At 45.4% G+C, this 19,967-nt stretch overlaps 1 protein-coding gene across 4 annotated transcripts in view; it reads left to right on the forward strand.

Moving 5' to 3' along the window:
- The window catches only part of LOC140388314 (FERM domain-containing protein 4B-like), a 500,956-nt gene that overhangs the window by 154,180 nt on the left and 326,809 nt on the right, over positions 1 to 19,967 (forward strand). The window contains exon 1 of one of the 4 annotated variants that reach the window (XM_072472274.1): positions 4,808 to 5,050. The exons of 2 other annotated variants lie outside the window; for them this stretch is intronic. In XM_072472274.1, the coding sequence (XP_072328375.1) occupies positions 4,889 to 5,050 (162 nt within the window). In that variant the 5' untranslated portion in view covers positions 4,808 to 4,888. Of the gene's footprint in view, positions 1 to 4,807; positions 5,051 to 19,967 lie in introns of those variants that run through there. One more of the 4 variants, XM_072472275.1, reaches the window with a different exon arrangement.

Here is a 19,967-nt window from a genome sequence, read left to right on the forward strand (position 1 = left end):
GTGCAGAAAAGCCCGTCCACTCATGCTCTTAGGACTTAACATGAGAATTCAGGCACACTTAAATGTAACCCATAACCTGCTACAAGATGATATTCAGTTAAAAAGATTGGGTTGTGTTACCTCTTCAGGCTGTGGAGCTATGAATATATCAAAATGTTTGAAGTTAAAAAGGAGCTTTATAAATTTGCTGGTCTGCTCAATTTCCTAGGGCTTTCACAGCGGAATAAATGGCCTGTTACTGAAGCAATTATAGAAATGTTTTATAGATCATAGAATTTATAGTGCAGAAGCAGGCCATTGGGCCCATCGAGTCTGCACCTGTCCTTGGAAAGAGCACCCTACTTAAGCCCACATCTACACCCCAACCCAGTAACCCCACCTAACCTTTTGGACACTAACGGGAAATTTAGCATGGGCAATCCACCTAACCTGCGCATCTTTGGACTGTGGGAGGAAACCGGAGCACCCGGAGGAAACCCACGCAGACACTGGAAGTGCAAACTCCACACAGAATCACCCGAGGCCGGAATTGAACCTGGGCTTTTTGAGAGCTGCAAAATAAGGATTATTAAAAGCAAATCCTGATTGAGCAGCTTTGCTGAGATTAAATTGTATATTTTAAAACTAAACCAGCAGAAAATGGCCAACAGTGCATTTCACATCATTGCGGCTCAGATGAAAAGTCAGGAGATGAACATCTGTTTCTGCAAATGGAAAACCTCCCCTTTGATTACATAAATCAAACTGGGTATTCAATATCTGCTGATGAACTACAAGAGAAAAATAATCTGATTTATTTAAGAAGGTATAGGGTGACATTGGCCCAAATTCTCCGGTGGTCCGGATTCACTTTTCCCGCTGGCAGCGTACCCCGGCCAGCGGGTTTTGTGGCACCATGGGGTGGTTACAATGGGAAATCCCATTGACAACTGGCAGGAAGATAGAATCCCACCGCCAGTGAACGACACGCTGCTGAGAAACACATGGCTGGGAACTGGTGAATCTCGCCCATTGAGTTGAGAAGAATGAGCTGTGTTTCTTTCCTCCTTAGCTACAGAGATATGAATATATCAAAACTCTTTTTAGAGAAAGGTGAACTTTACAGGTTTGCTGCTCCGTTCAATTTATTAGGCTTCCTGTTCAGAGATATCATAGAATTTGCAGTGCAGGGGGCCATTCGGCCCATCGCGTCTGCACCAGCCCTTGGAAAGAGCATTCCACTTAAGTCCACACCTCCACCCTGTCCCCGTAACAGAGTAATCCAACCTAACCTTTTGGACACTAAGGGGCAATGTAGCATAGCCAATCCACCTAACCTGCACTTCTTTGGACAGTGGGTGGAAACTGGAGCACCCGGAGGAGAAAGTGCAAACTCCACACATTCCAAGTTCCGAGGCCGGAATTGAACCTGGGACCCTGGAGCTGTGAGGCAGCAGTGCTAACCACTGTGCTACCATGCCGCCTTCATCACTGAATTAATGGTCTGTTCCTGAATCAGTTCTGGAATTGTGAAATGTTTAGCTGAAGGTTACTTTATATACACAGTATTAAAGTCAGTGTTAATTCCCTTGCTTTGAGAACCTTGTGTTGAACTGAATGACATTTTGTCACCAAAGACAATTTTCAGGACATGCATCACAAAGTACTGATTGGCAACACGACTTGTGCCTGGACCACAGAACATTTGAAAAGGAAGGCACAAGTTACTTTTTGAAACATGGTAGATTCTTTCTAACCATTTAGAGGCCGTCAATCACAGTAATTTACTACAATGGTTCCCAATATTTTCCTTTATGGGGACCACTGATTGTCATCAAAAACCTTTGCAGACCACCGCATACGCAAGCCGTTTTACCCATTATGTTTCCTTCTTCTTGGGCAGTCCCTCAGCTTCGCAGATGATTTGCCTCCACTCCGGGGAGGTGCGTTCTGCGGTAGTTGAATAGTCCAATATTGGGTCCACAGACTGTGCCACAGGTTTGGCAGGTGGTGTTTGATGAGGTGGGTGGGTGAGATGCCCCTGATTCTGCACTCTCCTTCCACTGTTTACGCTTGGCCTCTGCATGCTCCACCCTACGACGTGCAAGATGATTGGTGCCCTCGCGGATGCTTTTTCTCCAGCTTGTGCATTCTAAGGCAAGTGATTCCCACGTGTCGGTGGGGATGTTGCATTTATTTAGGGAGACTTTCCGAGTGTCCTTGTAGCGTTTCTTCTGTCCTTCTTGTAGTCACTTGCCATTGCAGAGCGTAGAGTAAAGCACCGGGTGTGCTTGCTTGGCTTCTTTGAACCACTTGACTGCTGCTGTGCTCACCTCTTGGCTCTCACTCCAGTGGCTGGGCCTCAAGTCTTTTTTTTTAAATTATAAATTTAGAGTACCCAATTATTTTCTTTTCCAATTAAGGGGCAATTTAGCGTGGCCAATGTACCTACCTTGCACACCTTTGGGTTGTGGGGGTGAAACCCACGCAAACACGGGAAGAATGTGCAAACTCCACACAGACAGTGACACAGGGCCGGGATCGAACCCGGGTCCTCAGCGCCATAGTCCCAGTGCTAACCACTGCACCACATGCCACCCCTCTATTCTTGACCCTTGACGATCACATGTGCTCCTGGCGGGCTGCTGGCCATCTGGCCTAGCCTCTGCTCTCTCTCACCCTCGCCATCCGGTCCAGTTGCTGCCAAGCCCAGCCCTCTCTCATTCAGTCCTGCTGCCTGGCTGGCCTCTGGCTCTGGTTGAGTGGCCCCGCTGCCCTGGCCACTGCCCCCTGATTCCCCGAGACATGACATTTGCCTGGCCTTACTCGCACCTCCCAACTGCTGCTCTGTTCGCCTCTCGCTTAAGTGGCCGGGCCTCAAGCCTCGGCAACTGCATGCACTCCTGGCTGCTGTTGTTGCCCATCCGACCTGGTGGTCTCTGTCGGTTGCCCGCTCGTCCATTCTCCTCACCTGTGGCCTGGAGGTTGAGAGTCACCCTGCTGCTCCTCTCCACGGCCATTGGCCAGCTCTATCGCCTCGCTGAAGGCTTTGCAGGCTCATATCCTTATCTGAGGTTGGCGAACTCACTTTTGCCTGTCCGCCATGCCAAGTGACAGAGCCCTGGCTGCTGCTTTGCATCTCTACTCAATGAAAGTTCAGAAACTTCACACCAATTCCGCAGATCCGTGTCCGAACTGCTCGAAGTCCCCACCACCTCTGAACGTCTGGCAAACTGTTTCCCGCTCTAAAGGGGAGTTCACCAATCAGAGCCCCAATGTTGTACTGTGTTTCCTGCTGATAGGCTCAAGAAACCCGAATGAGCCCACCAGGCTCTGATTGGTGTTCCTACCACAACAGCCACCTCTCCCGATTGAACCCTCCCCCCCCCCCCCCCCCATTGGCCGGGCTCACGCTGCAGCACGTGTAGTCCGACTACTTAATTGTAGGGATTAATATCATACTGAAAATTACTGCAAAAGTATTAGTATTCTACATACGAGACTCGTAATTTTGTCTCGACTGACATTTTTTCCTTCAACGGACACAGACCATTTGCAGTACCCTCTGGTATGTGAACCACATGTTGGGAACCATTAATTTAGCATATTCCTTGACCTATTGTCAAAAATTCCGAATAAATGACTATGTCACAGGCAAATGATGCGAATGCCAATCCCAACATTTTTACTATGGTGCAGTTGGTTAGCTAACGGTTGAATTCTCTGTTTTGGGTGGAGTTTTCAGTTCTGTTACGGGAGGAGTTGAACGCCATTTCAAATCTGGTTGGTTTTCAGAGAAACATCTCATTTTCAAAAACAGATTCACAGCTAAGAGAAGGCTTCCAGCCAAGGGCAATGCACGTTCTGTTAAATGATCTCTGCGCAGCTTTCTTTCGGGAAACATGGGGTGGTGACATGGAGAACAGTTTATTTTTTTTTCCATTCGGCTCAGGAAATTCAACTCCAGAGAGGGACGGGGGAAAGATTAATTGCCCTTTTAACTGTTAACTACCAGGACCAGCTCCAGCCCGGGAACATGATGGGGTCTGCCAGCAATTAACCTCCGAACTATGCAACAGATTTGGGATATTAGGTATTTAGGTGTAGACGACTGTGGTGCAGTCATTAACTAGCTACTGTGGGAGGAGAGCCTCTACTGTGAGTGTGAATGGTGAGCTTAAGTTGCTGCTTATCCAGATACAAACGAACCGATACAGCAACTAGCTCAAAATTGACACAAAGCGTCACTTCTTAGCTTTCTCAGTAATTAGTGATGAGCTGAATAAATCTGGAAGAACACTTTGTTACGTTTCTGTTCAGTGACATTCACTACTAATCCTGAAGCTATATATTTATTTCAAAATTTATTTTTGATCTTTGGGACCTCAGTGAATATTTTGAATTGTTGACAAGTGATCTAAATTGATTGTCAAAACTCACCTTGAGTCCGTTGTGCGTCTGTCAGAGATAGCAAATTGCATTATAATTTTTCCTTTGAAGCCAGTTTTGCTGCAGCTTTATTCAGATCATGCATTTTTTGACGGCAGCCAGGAAATTAGGAAACGAGCAGAGAATTCAATGACAGCATTTACTGGCGGTTGGTGAGGTTATAATAGAGTTTTGTCTGCGCTGTTAGTTTAGGACTGGAGGGTGCAGGAGTTTTTTCGTCAGGGTTCTGCCACGAAAACCATTGGCCTGGCTTCAAACAGCACTGGGGCATACCTTGGAGTCTGCCCAGGAAGTGCACTGAAAGGGGAGTTTGTTTAGAATCTGACCTGGTTCTTTATAGCTCCTTGCCCTTTGAATAGTGCAAGAGAATAAGCTGATGTAACTTTGCTGCTGAACAAAGTTTTTTCAACCTAGCCTTAGCTGTTTAACTGTCTAACTTTGAAAGAGGATATTTTTAAAAATGGCTTCAACCTTCATGTGTGGAATGGAAGACCTGCTATTTAATGGCAGCCGGTTTGTATGGAACCTAACAATGACAACTTTGAGAAGGTGGTATACTGAAAGACTGAGGGCTTGTCAGCAAATACTAAGGACATGGTGTGGCTTGCGTGATGTTTACCAGGTAAAATAATAGAACACGTTGTAGTATGAGTGGTGTGTATTCCGATTGTTAATAAGATGTTGCATGCCACTTTTTGTTTCCTTTTAACGTCATTATTGAGTTTGTGTAACACTTTCTGAAAAATATGTTTGCTGAGAAAATTGTTTTTGTATTTAATTTGGTGTTGCAACCAATAATTATATATTTCCATCTGATTAAAGTAAGTAATTTAATTTAATCTTTGAGGGATTAAAGGTTAATCATAATTAAGAGATCAACCATTCAGCTGTTAGTTCAATGCTCGACATTAAAATGCTCAGGAAATAATAAAGACCGAGATGGAGGAAATGACCGATACATTCAGGAGATTTAAAATGTGACAAACCACACTTAAATCTTCTGAAAACTTTGAAATAAGGCTGAACTGCACCATGATATTGAGTGGCAACAACAATTTCCTCGTCCTTCAGCTACAGCTGAACTGAATTGCAGATCATATTTACAGCAGGACTAAAACTGTTAAGTGATACCCTGATTAAAACACTTTCAATTTCAGGTTATATATGGACTGTATGAGTTGTATCATAATAAAAAGACATTAGAAGAATACTTAGCAAATGTTTTTACAGGGTCAGGCTGATGAAATGCCCTCTCAATAATGCACTAACGCATGTGATGGGTGTTGGAAAATACTTCAGAAGACTTTATTATCGCTACATAATTGTTAAAATTCTGTTTTATATGTCAGTACAGTGATACAGAATTAGGTATTCACTGCATAAAGGGATAAAGTTTAAAAAAAGAGGGAGTAAGTCTCCGGTCCTCTGAAAGGGATCTTTGAGCAGCTGATTAGACAGTGGCACTGGCAAAGAGCAGGTTATCCATTTCACATTCTTGGCTGGGATGATCCCAAGGAGGTTTAAGTAGTGGGATAAATGTAAAATAGCTTATAAAAATGTGGACCAAAAATAAATAATCAAAGTGACTAAAGCTTGACACATTTTTCTGATTTACGCAATTAATCAGAACCGTTATAATTTGTGACATTATTTTGTTTCCATGTCCTTCTCTTCTCTTCTGAATGGAGTGACTCATGCTGGAGTAAAGTTCAGTGGGGTCCACCACCTTTTTGATACCACACATTTTACAAATGGATATAGGCAGATGTTTTGAGGGGGAAATCACACCCATAACAACTTATTTGTATCCAATGTCCACATGTGCACCTTACAGCATGGGCTGCTGGACAGTGGTCAGGAGCAGGAACCTCTCTCGGGTAGTCCACCTGGACTACCGTCCTGGATGAAACCAGTGAACTGGATCTTGTGATTTCTGATCTGTGTCCCTCAGAGTCACACTGGTTGAAACACAAAGCAATCCACTGAGCTGGTCTGTCATAGTAATCTGCATTAAATAGTATTGGATGTATTTTTCATTTTGGGTATGACATCTTGTTAGAGAACCTTTTAAAGGGCAGCCAGTGGATGAGATCCCTCAAGCAAAGCTGTCTAATGCAACAAAGAATTCTAATTAACTCCACGTCAAATTCTTCTCAGAGTTTTGTCAAGATGTTTTCCATCAATTTAAGTTTAAAATAAAGTAAGCTAAACTGTGACTTTGTTATGGGCCAGGGTTTAGCGAACTCCAAAGTGTATCATGGAGTTCACCTGATCCACAACTTTTAATAGATTGTGGTATGGGGAGCACATGGCCCACTCTACAGGTGTGGGACAGCAGAAATGGAAAAGTATTTTTTAAAGCAAAACAATGTTTATTCTATAAACTCAAGTTAACCTTTTTAAAACATACAGTGAACATCTTAGCAACCATTAATTCAAATACAACCCACAAAGAATAGAATACTAAGTAATCCTAAGTAAGCCCATCAAGGCCGGAGAATCAGCGGCCCGGCCGCGGACAGCGGCCCGTGACCGGCGCCACGCCAAACGCGCCGGCGCAAATGGTGCCGATTCTCTGCTCCTAGGAGAATCACCTGCCGGCATCGGACCGGCGCCGCGGGAAAAAATGGCGCGAGCGCCGATTCTTCCATGTGGCGCGGCATGGTAGAATCGCGCCCCATAACTCCTCACTTCTTACCATTAAAGATTGACTAGCTCCCGTATCTCTTAAAATTGTGACTTCTTTACCTGCTCCTCCTGATACACATGAGTAAACTTTACCCACGCAAGTAAATTCTTTAAAGAGATCTGGCACCTTCTTATCAATCACCTCTTGATCAGGCTGTACAATCGTTTGCACCTCCTTCACTTCACTTGGGCTTTCCTTTACTACTTCAACAAACCCCACTGTCTTATCCTGTTTTACCACGTCAGCCTTCCCAGTGCTTTTCTTCAACCACCAACACTGGGACTTTACATGGCCTAGTTTATTACAGTGAAAACATTTGAAATTTTTCATGTCTCTTCCACCCTCCTTATTATCTCCCATCAGATCACCTTTACCATTACCACTTGAGTATTTCTCATGTGCCCAGTTTCTATCCCTCACAGGCTGAAACTGAAACGGAAACCAAACTTTAATTTGTGAACTAATTCATAATCATCTGCCATTTCTGCTGCTAATCTCGCAGTTTTAACCCTCTGTTCTTTCACGAGTTCTCACTACATCAGGAATTGAACTTTTAAACTCCTCCAAAAGTATAATTTCTCTGAGAGCTTCATACTTCAGATGTGGAAGGAGGAAAGAAAGTGATGTATTTCATTCAGAGGTTAATGAAATGAGCTGTAGATATTATCAATCCTGTCTTTCTGTCAGTTCATGTGACAATTTCATATTTACAGATCAAGGCGTAATAGTGTTCAGTTGACGAACTGAATACCAATTTGAATATCTAAGAATCATAGCAAGGAAGTATAATTTTTTATGAACATGAGTAAAGAAAATGCTGAAACATATTCAGAAAATAACAATGTTTTCCGATACAAAATAAATGGAAAATTACTATAACGGACACAGATTGATTATACCTTTTACTTCTGATACTTAATTCCGCTTGCCGGTACTCTTCACATCTCTTTAGCTATTCAGCTATGCTAGCCACATCTCAATCAACATACTAATTGACACTCTTCCTATTCCTGCATTAGTTGAGCCCTCTGACAAGGTGGTGCTATGCATCTTGGGACCAGTAGGTACTGAGGTTATTGCATCCAACATTGGTGAGAACATTCAGGATGATGGTATGTTCCGGTCTTATGCACAGTTGCTTCACAGCTCCAAGGTCCCAGGTTCAATTCCAGGCTTGGGTCACTGTCTGTGTGGAGTCTGCACGTTCTCTCCTTATTTGCGTGGATTTCCTCCGGGTGCTCCAGTTTTCTCCCACAGTCCAAAGACGTGCGGGTTAGGTGGATTGGCCATGCTAAATTGCCCTTAGTGTCCAAAAAGATTAAGTTGGGTTATGGAGGTAGGGCAGAAGTGAGGGCTTGGATAGGTTGCTCTTTCCAAGGGCCAGTGCAGACTCGATGGGCCGAACGGCCTCTTTCAGCACTGTAAATTCCATGATTCTATGAAATAAAGGATAGAATTATAGAGCGGTAGGGTGGCACAATAGTTGATACCAAGGAAGGGGAAGTACCCGTTAGAATGTTAGAAGGACCGGCCCATATCGCTGTTAAATGCAGATGTAAAAGTGCTGGCTAAATTGGTGATGGGGAGGATAGAAGGTTGTGCCCTGGGAGTGGTCGCAGAGGGCCAGACAGGCTTCATAAAGGGCAGGCAGCTCTCCAGTAACATAAGGAGGCTGTTAAATGTGATTATGACCCCGTTGAAAGGACTGGTACCGGAGGTAGTGGTGTCCATGGATGCGGAGAAGGCATTGGACTGGGTGGAGTGGCGGTACCTGTTTACGGTCCTGGGAAGGTTCAGGTTTGGGCCGAAGTGTTGTGGTGTGGATGTGCATGTTGTATGTGGCACCGGTGGCGAGCTTACGGACCAAAGAAGGTTTGGGTTACACAGGGGAACAAGGCAAGGCTGCCTGCTGTCGCCGCTGCTGTTCACGCTGGCTGTAGAGCCTCTGGCAATGACTCTTGGGGGGTCGGCGGAGTGGCAAGGGATCACCAGGGGGAGTACGGGGCATCAGGTGATGCCATGTATGGAGCCATGTGGTCATGTTGCAGCTGTACAAAACTCTGGTGCGGCCACATTTGGAGTATTGCGTGCAATTCTGGTCACCGCATTATAGGAAGGATGTGGAAACATTGGAAAGGGTGTAGAGGAGATTTACCAGAATGTTGCCTGGTATGGAGGGAAGATCTTATGCGGAAAGGCTGAGGGACTTGAGGCTGTTTTCGTTAGAGAGAAGAAGGTTAAGAGGAGACTTAATTGAGGCATACAAGATGATCAGAGGATTGGATAGGATAGACAGTGAAAGCCTTTTTCCTCGGATGATGATGTCTAGCACGAGGGGACATAGCTTTAAATTGAGGGGAAATAGATATAAGACAGATGTCAGAGGTAGGTTCTTTACTCAGAGAGTAGTAAGGGCGTGGAATTCCCTGCCTGCAACAGTAGTGGACTCGCCAACACTAAGGACATTCAAATGGTCATTGGATAGACATATGGACAATAAGGGAATAGTGTAGATGGGCTTTTAGAGTGGTTTCACAGGTCTGCGCAACATCAAGGGCCGAAGGGCCTGTACTGCACTGTAAAGTTCTATATGTGGATGACCTGTTACTGTACTTGTTGGACCCGCTGGAGAGCATGGGGAGGATTATGGGCCTATAAGAAACTTTGGGGTGTTCTCAGGATACAAGTTGAACGTAGGGAAAAGTGAAGTGTTCCCAGTGAGCCAGTTGGGTGGGAGAACCAGAGATAGGTTCAGATAATTGGGGATTCAGGTAACTGGAGAGTGGGCGACATTGCATGAATGGAATTTAACAAAGCTGGTGGAGGAGGTTAGAATGGATTTTAAGAGGTGAGATCTGCTGCATCTGACTCTGGCATGGGGGGTCGAAGTGGTGAAGGTGAAAATCCTGCCAAGGTTTCTCTTCATATTCCAGATGTTTCCGATTTTTGTACCGTAGACCTTTTTCCGGAAGCTGGATACGATTATCTCAGAGTTTGTATGGACAGGGAAAGTACCAAAAGTCAAGAGAATCCTGTTACAGAGGCAGAAGGGGGGTTGGCGTTGCCAAACCTGCTGCATTATTATTGAGCGGCGAATGTGGAGAAGGTGAGGCGGTGGTGGGAAGGAGAGGTGGCAGAATGGGTTTGGGTGGAGGAAGAATCCTGTAGGGGGTCCAGTTTGAGGGCTATGGTGACGGCGGCATTGCCTTTGGGGCCAATGAATATATGGAGAGCCCAGTCGTGCAATCCACAGTGAAGGTGTGGAACCAGCTGAGGAGGCACTTTTAGACAGAGGGGATGTCGATGTTAATGCCATTGTGTGAAAACCACGGATTTGAGCCGGGGGGGACAGACGGTATGTATAGGAAGTAGAGAGAAGTGGGGCTGGTGAAGGCGAGGGATCTGTACCTGAAAAAGAGGTTTGCTAGTATTGAGGAACTGAAGGAGAGGGTAGAGCTCCTGAGAGGAAGTGAGTCTAGATACTTGCAGGTAAGGGACTTTGTGCGAAAGGTCTGGAAAGAGTTTACCAGGCTACTGAAGTATGCTCTGCTGGAGCGACTGCTGCTCCTAGATGTGGAAGGGGAGGGTAGGATCGGAGACATATATGGATGGCTGGGAGAGCAGGGAGGCAGGCAGGTGGTGAAGATTAAGGAGAAGTGGGAGGTGGAGCTAGAAGGGGAGATAAATTGGGAAGTGTGGAGCGAGGCGCTACGCAGGGTAAACGCGACTTCCTCGTGTGAGAGGATGAGCCGAATACAATTCAAGGTGGTACATAAGGTGCATATGACTCGGGCAATAATGAATGGGTTCTTCTAGGGAGTGTTCAAGTGGGTTCTTCCAGGGAGTGGTAGACGAGTGCGAGAAGTATGGGTGAGGACCAGCAAACCACACACACACCTGTTTTGCGGCTGCGAGAAGCTAGAGAGAAGGAGTGTTCACAGTACTAAGAGGATCATGGGAGAGGATGTTGGACCGGACCCTTTGGTGGCGATATTCAGGATATCAGAGAAGCCGGAGCTGATGCGGGGTAGAAGGCAGATGTTGTGGCCTTGGCCTCTCTGGTTACCGGGGCTGGTTTAGCACAGTGGGCTAAAAAGCAGGCTTGTAATGCAGAACAAGGCAGCATCGCGGGTTCAATTCCCGTACTGGCCTCCCTGAACAGGCGCAGGAATGTGGCAACTAGGGGCTTTTCACAGTAACTTCATTGAAGCCTATCTGTGACAATAAGCTATTATTATGGATCTTATTGGAATGGTGGCCGGCAATGCTGCCAGGAGTAGTGGCCTGGCTGGGAGATTTGTACGACTTTCTCCGACTGGAAAAGATTAAATACGAATTGCGAGGGCTTTGAGGCAAGGTGGGGAATGGTCGTGGTCAGGTTTGAGTTGTTCGTCGACGAGGGGGTGGAGTGAAAATGGGGAAAAAATTGTACAAACTGCATTATTGTGTGGTGGGGAGTACGTTCCCCGGACTGTTTATGTTTTGTAACCGTTTTAATAAGTTTGGAATAAAATACATTTTTTTTTTTTAAAGGGTGGCACAGTGGTTAACACTGCTGCCGTACAGCACCAGGGACCCGGGTTCAATTCCAGCCTTGAGTGATTGTGTGGCATGTGAACATTCTCCCCATGTCTGCGTGCGTTTCCTCCCACAGTCCAAAGATGTGCAGGTTAGATGAGGTTACGGGAATAGAGCAGAGGAGTGGGATTAGTTTAGGTTGCTCTTTCAGAGGATCGGTGCAGTTTCGATGGGCCGAATGGTCTCCTTCACTACAGGGATTCTATATACAAAACATTTTGCAAAGAATCCCAATGTCTTCCTATTAACAAATCCAACTTTATTAATGTTATCAATCCCCCAAAAATTGAGAAATATATATCAACGTACAAAAGAGCTAATGCTATAGGCAAAAATAACTCACTATTTTTGTGTCCTTTAGAACCAATAGAATCACTAGTGCTAAGCAATGTGCAGTAATTGGTGCGAAGCGAGGTATGCTATTCGGGTGCTATTGTAAGACATATATCTATTAACCTTTATGCAGAGGGTCCCACTGAACTACTCATTGATTTTTGAATACAAATAAATATTTTGATAAGTTAATTCACTTCTGCAAAGTGAGGTGGTAACAGTTTAACCTGAAAATGAGTTGCAGACAATTTCAGGGTAACAGTCTTTATTCCACCAATAAAATTTTAATTGCCAGCAGTCTGATGGAACAGAATGATCTTTTCTTGTTCAGTATATTTTTACATGCCTGAAAGTAGTTAAAAGTTCTTTCATCCTCTGGAGCCTTGGTTATTTTCACATTCTTCTCAATCATGACTTTCCAAACCGACTTTTCACATTGATATTTTATCCAAATGGAATAATAACCGCATCTGTTTTGTTAATCACATTTAATTTCCTGTATATGCTATGGGATAAGTTAATTTGTCTTCTAATTGTTTAGGTCAGCATTGATAATGCATTGGACTACTAAATTAATTCTCAATCTGGTTTTGTTTCTGGCTTTACTGCAAACATCAGGATCTCGATGATGTTGTTATGAATCCAATTTGCACACAGCACATGAAGCTCCAAGGCACACATATAACTGATTTATAAATCAGGCCTTCTTTGATATGCTGCCTTATTGCATTAAAGACAGGGTGAATGTGGTCAATGTGTCGCACTAATAAATGAGGTTGGCGTCACAGATACTCTTGGCTTATAATTTATGATACTATGTTAGTTTAGCTTGGTCAACATGCCCAGCCTCCATTTAGAATCTCAATAAGTTCAGCTTCCTTTGTACGACAGCTTACATTTGGACTGATTGTATATAGATTCCAGCAAAATTCTCCTGTAAGGACAAAGGAGTTTTTAATCCAAGATGAGAGCAGATCACTCCTACCTCAAAATAAGAGTTTAAAGCCATCATAGCTGCTATTTTGATTTTTCAATTATTACTTAGATGGACTCCTTATTTAAATACCCCTGATCAATTTATGTAAAAATATGTTCTATACCAGTTTGACATTAACTGTCACCAGAACTTAGTTGTATCACATCGAGCAATGATTTCATGCTCATATTTGCACCTCTGCACCATTTTAGTTGATTGTATACAGTATCGATGTCTGAATAACATAAGACAACTCTAAAGTTCACATCACACCAGGAAATTAAATTGGTGCTCTATGCATTGTTGTGTCATCATTGGTGGGTTTTGGCTATACCACCAGAATCTTGAATGGCTTACCCAATTCGGGTGGAATGCATTGTGTCAATGTTTTGTGCATGAGTTATGTGAGAAGGGTAGTCGGGCAGCACGGTGGCGCAGTGGGTTAGCCCTGCTGCCTCACGGCGCCGAGGTCCCAGGTTTGATCCTGGGGGCTCTGGGTCACTGCCCTTGTGGAGTTTGCACATTCTCCCCGTCTTTGCGTGGGTTTCGCCCCACAACCCAAAAAAAGATGTGCAGGCTAGGTGGATTGGCCACACTAAATTGCCCCTTAATTGGAAAAAATTAATTGGGTACTCTAAATTTTTTCTATTAAATGTGAGAAGGGTAGTTAACATTTCAGCTCATCGATCCTGAAATACGTAAGAGCCTTAGTCCAAACATGAGGAAAAGAGCTAAATTTCAGCGATGAGGTGTGTGTGTCCTTGACATCAAGGCTATATTTGACCAAAGATGTCATCAAGGAGCTATCAAACTTCAGTAAAATCGAAATCATTGGAAATCAGGAGAAAGCCTTATGTTATCTGCACTCAACTAGCATAAAGGAAGAGAGTTGTGGTTTATGGAGACTAATCATCTCAGCCCAAGAACATTGCTGCAGGAACACTTCATATCAGTGTCCTCGGCCCAACCATTTTCAGCTGCTTCATCAATGACCATCATCATATGATCAATTGGGGATGTTCACTGATGAGGGCATAATTTTCAGTTCTATTTGAAACTCCAGAGATAATAAATGACTTTGTCTACAAACAGCAAGACCTGGAGAACCTTCAGGCTTAGGTTGATAAGTGGCAAGTAACATTTGTTGACTTCGATCTTTATTAATAATAACTACAATATGCAAGTGCATTCCGTGTATTGGACAAATTACCACACAACCAGTATTTTAGTACAATCACAGTTTATTATCAAACATAGGATTAGTTCAATACTTGATAAATTACATGCTCCTACACATTAGACTATATCTAGCAGTTTAAACAACCTTTACTTAACTTCCAAGTGACCGGCTTTGTGCCGGTTAGATAAGGCCTTTATCTGGTTCCCCACGTGTGGTAGCTGGAGGTTGTCTGGTTCGTCTAGGCTTAGTGTCATCCTTCAGGTGGAGATCGTGGGTCCTTGAACTTGGCTCGTCGATGTGCTGCAGTTGGTACACAGAAGCCAGTCCCAAAAGAGACAGAATGTTGGTCGCGCAGTTCTTCTTATCCTCCGATCTTTCACACTCTTTTGGGCGGTCCCAGGTAGGGATCCAATGGATCGACAGGATCTCAATCACCCTGATCGATTCTGACCAATTAGGGGCGGATACCTTGATAGCTGGGTGGATACTAGTTATTGTCCAAGGCACATAGGCACTCCCAAATAAGGCAAATCGGCGCCCCTGAGTCTGCTACTAATGTAAGTTTCAATCTGAAGCCCATCGTCCTGGGGAGACCTGTGAGTAGCCTCTAGCAGGTGCAAGTTTCTGCATAAGTCTGAGTTGTTTGCAATCCACACAAGCGGTGTCCTGCCTGTGTCCCAACCCGACCATTATCCCATTATCCTTTGCGGGTGGACATTTTAGATGGCCACACATTCAAACCAGGAAATGAGGATCTCCAACAAGGGAAAGTCTAACCACCTCCCCTTGATATTCACAGGTATTACCATTGCTGAAACACCCACATTAATAACCCTCAGGAGACCCATGGGGATCGCCTAATCGATCTCCCCATGGGACACGTGCAATACGAGCTTCCTCGCTAGTGGGCAAAGGCCTGCCCACCTAGGGCGTTACTGGGCCATGTAAAAGCCAATCCGGACAGGGTACAACATTCTGATAGTCCATGTTATTGGACATGTTTCAACTAAAAGGAAACAAAGCCCAACATCAAGTGGGTTTAGCCATGTGTTTCCCAGTGCGCACAATGCTAAAAAACACATGGCTATAATTCGCTATCCGTGTTAGACAAGGGGCCTAAACACACATAGCCGTTTTGTACAGTGAGGGGTTCTGCTTGCCAGAACTCCTCAGTGCAGCAAGAATGGTGCCTCGATCTCCGAGGCCCTCAACGTGACCAGAAGCCCCAACGCAATGTGGGAAGGTCCTAGGGACCCCCGCCCAACACTCGCACAGGGCTCCTCCAGCCCGATCATCGCACAAAAAATGCCAGCTTGGCACCCAGGCAGGGCCTCTGCCAGCTGGCAGAGCCACATGGGCACCATGGCAGTGCCAGGGTTCTAGGCTGGCAGTGCCAGGCTGGCATCAACAATGCCAAGGTACCATCCTGCCCAAAGGATATGCACCCGGGGCTTTCCGTCCCCTGAGAAACCCCCATGAGTGCCGTTCCATCTGGTCCCTATTTGTGGAAACCAGTACTGAATGGCGCTCGTCTGAGATCTCCAAGGTGCAGCAGATAGATCCCACCCCTTGGGTAACTCGAGAATCTGCACATTAAAGTGAGACTAGCTGCCTCACTCTAACATGAAGATTTGCTGGGCGGGATTTACATCACAACGTCTTGTAGGACCCCTGGAATGGGGTCTCCCGGCTTCTATTGACTATGTTGCACTGCGGTGAGCTGCTTTTCAGGCGTAGCATGGCTGTTGGATCGCACCCATTGTGTGTACGCTGCCGTAGAGGCTGTTTTCTATGACTACAATAAACTCGCATTTATTCATCTACAAGGGCCTCCTGGATCTTCATACCCACCATCAACATTTTAGGGTCTGCATTGACCAAAAGCATACCTGGAATTATGTAATTTGCCTAATCCACACTTCCTAGTCTTGCGCTTTCCCCTTCAGCTGCAAATAGAACATGCATACAGTGCATAAGGAGGCTATTCGGCCCATTGAGTCTGCACCAAACCACTTAAGTCCTCACTTCCACCCTATCCCATAACCCAATAACCCCTCCTAACCTTTTTGGTCACTAAGGGCAATTTATCGTGGCCAATCCACCTAACCTGCACGTCTTTGGTCTGTGGGAGGAAACCGGAGCAGACAGTGACCCAGCGGGGAATCAAACCTGGGACCTGGCGCTATGAAGCCACAGTGCTATCCACTTGTGCTACCGTGCTGCCCAATTAATTTTCAATTTGTCATTTCAACATAGATGCATGTGTAAAAGTGAGAACAGAAAGATTGGTTGCATGTCAGAGCTGGTGGGAAGAGGGAGAGAAATCTGGATCAGCACTGGCTTGAGACCAGAGATGAATTCAGTTAAGGAAATTCAGGAAACATAACTGAAGTGATTTATAATAGCAATTATTGCAGGACAAATTTGACCTGGCTTTAGGAAAATTGACCCCTCTTTACCTCTATGGCTGTGGTAACGTGTTCAACTTACAGATGTTTGGCTGAACACTAAAGCTCCACGACAGGATTGCATTTCATGTGGAAAATAATGAATCAAAACTGAATTGTTTGTTCTCACAGCTTCTTCACTTTGCTGTGTCCAATTAACTCCTTTTCCTGACCAGTATTCAATCAGCAGTCCAACCTGTGCACTGCATTTTATTTGCAACACAGAACTAGATGTGGTTTAGGACACCCACTGATTGATAGCTGCCCACAGAAACGCTTTGTTCTTCCATCACTCATAAGCTGCTTTAATATGACTGTAATGCCGAGCTTCAGACATCTGTGGCTCGCATAACTGGTAACAAACCAAAGTTAATTTGCCACATTCACTAATTCTAGCAGTCAGAAAGATGGATATTCCTGGTGATTAGCACCAAGAATATTGAAGGGAGCCTATGCCTCAATGGAACAGCAAAATGAAATAAAATTTAACAGACTGCCCAGTCATCTCTCAGAGGAGCCTCCCATTTTCAATTCCGTTGTTTAGCATCATTTTCCTTTTTCCTTTCACTTTATATCCCTCTAATCTTCCTTCAATCACCACCTCAGCAAATTCTCATGTTTCAGAATATGTTCAATTCAATTTTGTTGTGTTACGATATGGTTAGGGACCAGAAACTTAAGTTAGACAAAATTTGAAATCCCAGTTATTTACCAGGGGAATAATACCACAAGTTTTCATAGTTTAAAAACAAACAGAAGAATTTTTACTATACTGAGTAAACAAAGCAAACATTTAATACTATCTACCCAGCAAACTCTGGGAGAATATCTGCTATAAATTGCATATTAAATGCCAGACACAATGAAAACAGATCCCATAAATATTCTTAGCAACCACCTAGACCTCAGTGATCACTAAGTTACAAAACTCCTTCAAACTCTATCTTCCTCTCGAGGCAGCTCCTCTCCTTCAAGGATTTATCTTCTGAATCCTTTCAACAGCAACTCAAATCAAGTTGGAAGGCCCTCCTTCTTCTACCTACAATGAGTTATCAGGCAACAGAACTCAAACTTAGAATGCCCCAATGACTACTCCGTATCTTCCCTTGACATTGTGTCCCACTGGGTTGACCAGACTGTACCCCAGCATCTAATTACTGACACAGTCCCAGCTCTTTAGCTGCACTGCTAACCTTTTATTTAAAAATCTTTTTGTTGGCATTTCAAAATTATATACATTGCTGTTTGTTTTCATTTATTGTCCAGTCACAAAGGTTCCTTCTTGGGTTTCTCTATTTACAGTCTATTGCTGTCTGACTGGCTCAGCCTACAATCCTCCCTATCGCCCCCCCCCCCAACCCCTCCAGCTCCTCGCTCCTTGACACTCCCCCTCCCTTCCCCTCTTTTTCACTGCTGTTCCCGATTTTTTTCTTGCTGCGTTTCGCTCCTCACCTTGCTCTCTCCCCCCCCCCCATTCCTCTTTCTATCTTGTCCTGGCTATTTATTTATTTATGTGTTGGCCACAAACAGGTCTCGGAACAATCTGGTGAATGGCTCCCATGTTTTGTGGAAGTCCTCTTCCGACCCATGGATGGTGAATTTGATTTTCTCCATTTGGAGAAAGTCTGATAGGTTGGACAGCCAGTCTGCAGCTTTAGGTGATGCTGCTGATCGGCAACCGAACAGGATTCTGCGGCAGGCAATCGGGGAGGCAACGACAAGGGCGTCCGCCCTCCTCCCCATGAAGAGATCTGGCTGGTCTATTACCCCGAAGACCGCCACTTTCGGTCATTGCTCCACCCTCACCCCCACCACTTTGGACATTGCCTCGAAGAAGGCTGTCCAGTACCCAGCAAGTCTGGGGCAAGACCAGAACATGTGGGTGTGGCACCGTTCACATCTTTCCTCCACCTCCGGGAAGAACCTGCTCATTCGGGTTCTGGTCAAGTGGGCTCTGTGTACCACTTTTAGGTTCAGCCTCGTGCATGTGCAGGTCGAGTTGACCCTGTGCAGCGCTTCGCTCCAGAGTCCCCACCCTATTTCAAACCCATTTCTCCCTTGTCATGTCCAGGTCGGTGTCAGCCCTCTCTAGCAGTCGTTTGTACATGTCACTACAGTTGCCTCTGCCTAGGATGCCTGTGTCCAGTAGCTTTCTAATAGTGCCTGTCGTGGTGGTCGCGGGTATGTCCTTGTCTCCTTCCGTAGGAAGTTTTTAAGCTGCCGGTATCTGAGTTTGTTGCCTTTAGCTAGTTGGAATCTCTGCGTCAGTTCTTCCATTGTTGTGACCCTACCGTCAGTGCATAGGTCCCTGACTGTCCTGTCTCCACCTTTTGAAGGTGGCGTTGGTGAGTGCTGGTGTGAATCTGTGGTTATTACAGATGGGGACTTTGTCGGACATTTCGGTCAATCCGAATTGCTGCCGTAGTTGGTTGCACATCTGGAGGGTGGCTATCACCACTGGGCTGCTGGAGTGTTTCTTGGGCAGGGATGGGAGTGCCGCCATGGCGAGGGCCCGGAGGGAGGTCCCCTTGCAAAGGGCCTCCTCCGCACACACCCGCTCGGCCTCTGGCTCCTTTATCCATCCCATCACTCTTTTCGCTGTCAAGTGGTAGAATTGTAGGTTTGGAAGGGCTAGCCCTCCCCTGGATTTTGTTTTCTGTGGGACCTTCTTTGTAATCCTAGAATTCTTTCCCTGCTGTACAAACGCCATGATTAATTTGCCCAGTGCGTTGAAAAAGGCCTCGGATATATAGATCGGGATGGATCTTAGCAGGAAGAGGTATCTGGCAGTACGTTCATTTTGATCGTCTGTACTCTCCCTACCAGGGAGAGTGGGAGTGTTTTCCACCTCTGCAGGCCCTTTATGACTTCCTCTGTCAGACTGGTCAGGTTCCATTTGTGGATCCCCGTCCAGTCATGAGCGATTTGGATCCCCAGGTAGCGGAATTTGTGTCGGGCTTGTTTAAACGGCATTCCCACCAGTGCTGCTCCTCCCCCTTGCGGGTTCACCGGGAAAATCTCACTCTTGCTCATGTTGAGTTTGTAGCCCAAGAAAGTACCAAACTCTTTCCGGAGCGTGATGATCCCTTCCATGCTGCTTTGTGGGTCCGAGATGTAGAGGAGCAGGTTATGCATGTAGAGCGAGACTCTATGCTCTCTGCCTCCTCTATGGTCCCCCTCCAGTTCTTTGCTGTTCTGAGAGCGATCGCTAATGGTTCGATCGCTAGGGCGAACAGCACCTGGACATGAGAGTGGGCATCCCTGCCTGGTGCCCCTGTGCAGCTGGAAGCACTGGGAGCTGGTGTTGTTTGTCCGTACACACCATGGGAGCATTGT

The sequence above is a fragment of the Scyliorhinus torazame genome, chromosome 13 (assembly GCF_047496885.1).
Source record: "Scyliorhinus torazame isolate Kashiwa2021f chromosome 13, sScyTor2.1, whole genome shotgun sequence".
NCBI classification, from domain to species: Eukaryota; Metazoa; Chordata; class Chondrichthyes; order Carcharhiniformes; family Scyliorhinidae; genus Scyliorhinus; species Scyliorhinus torazame.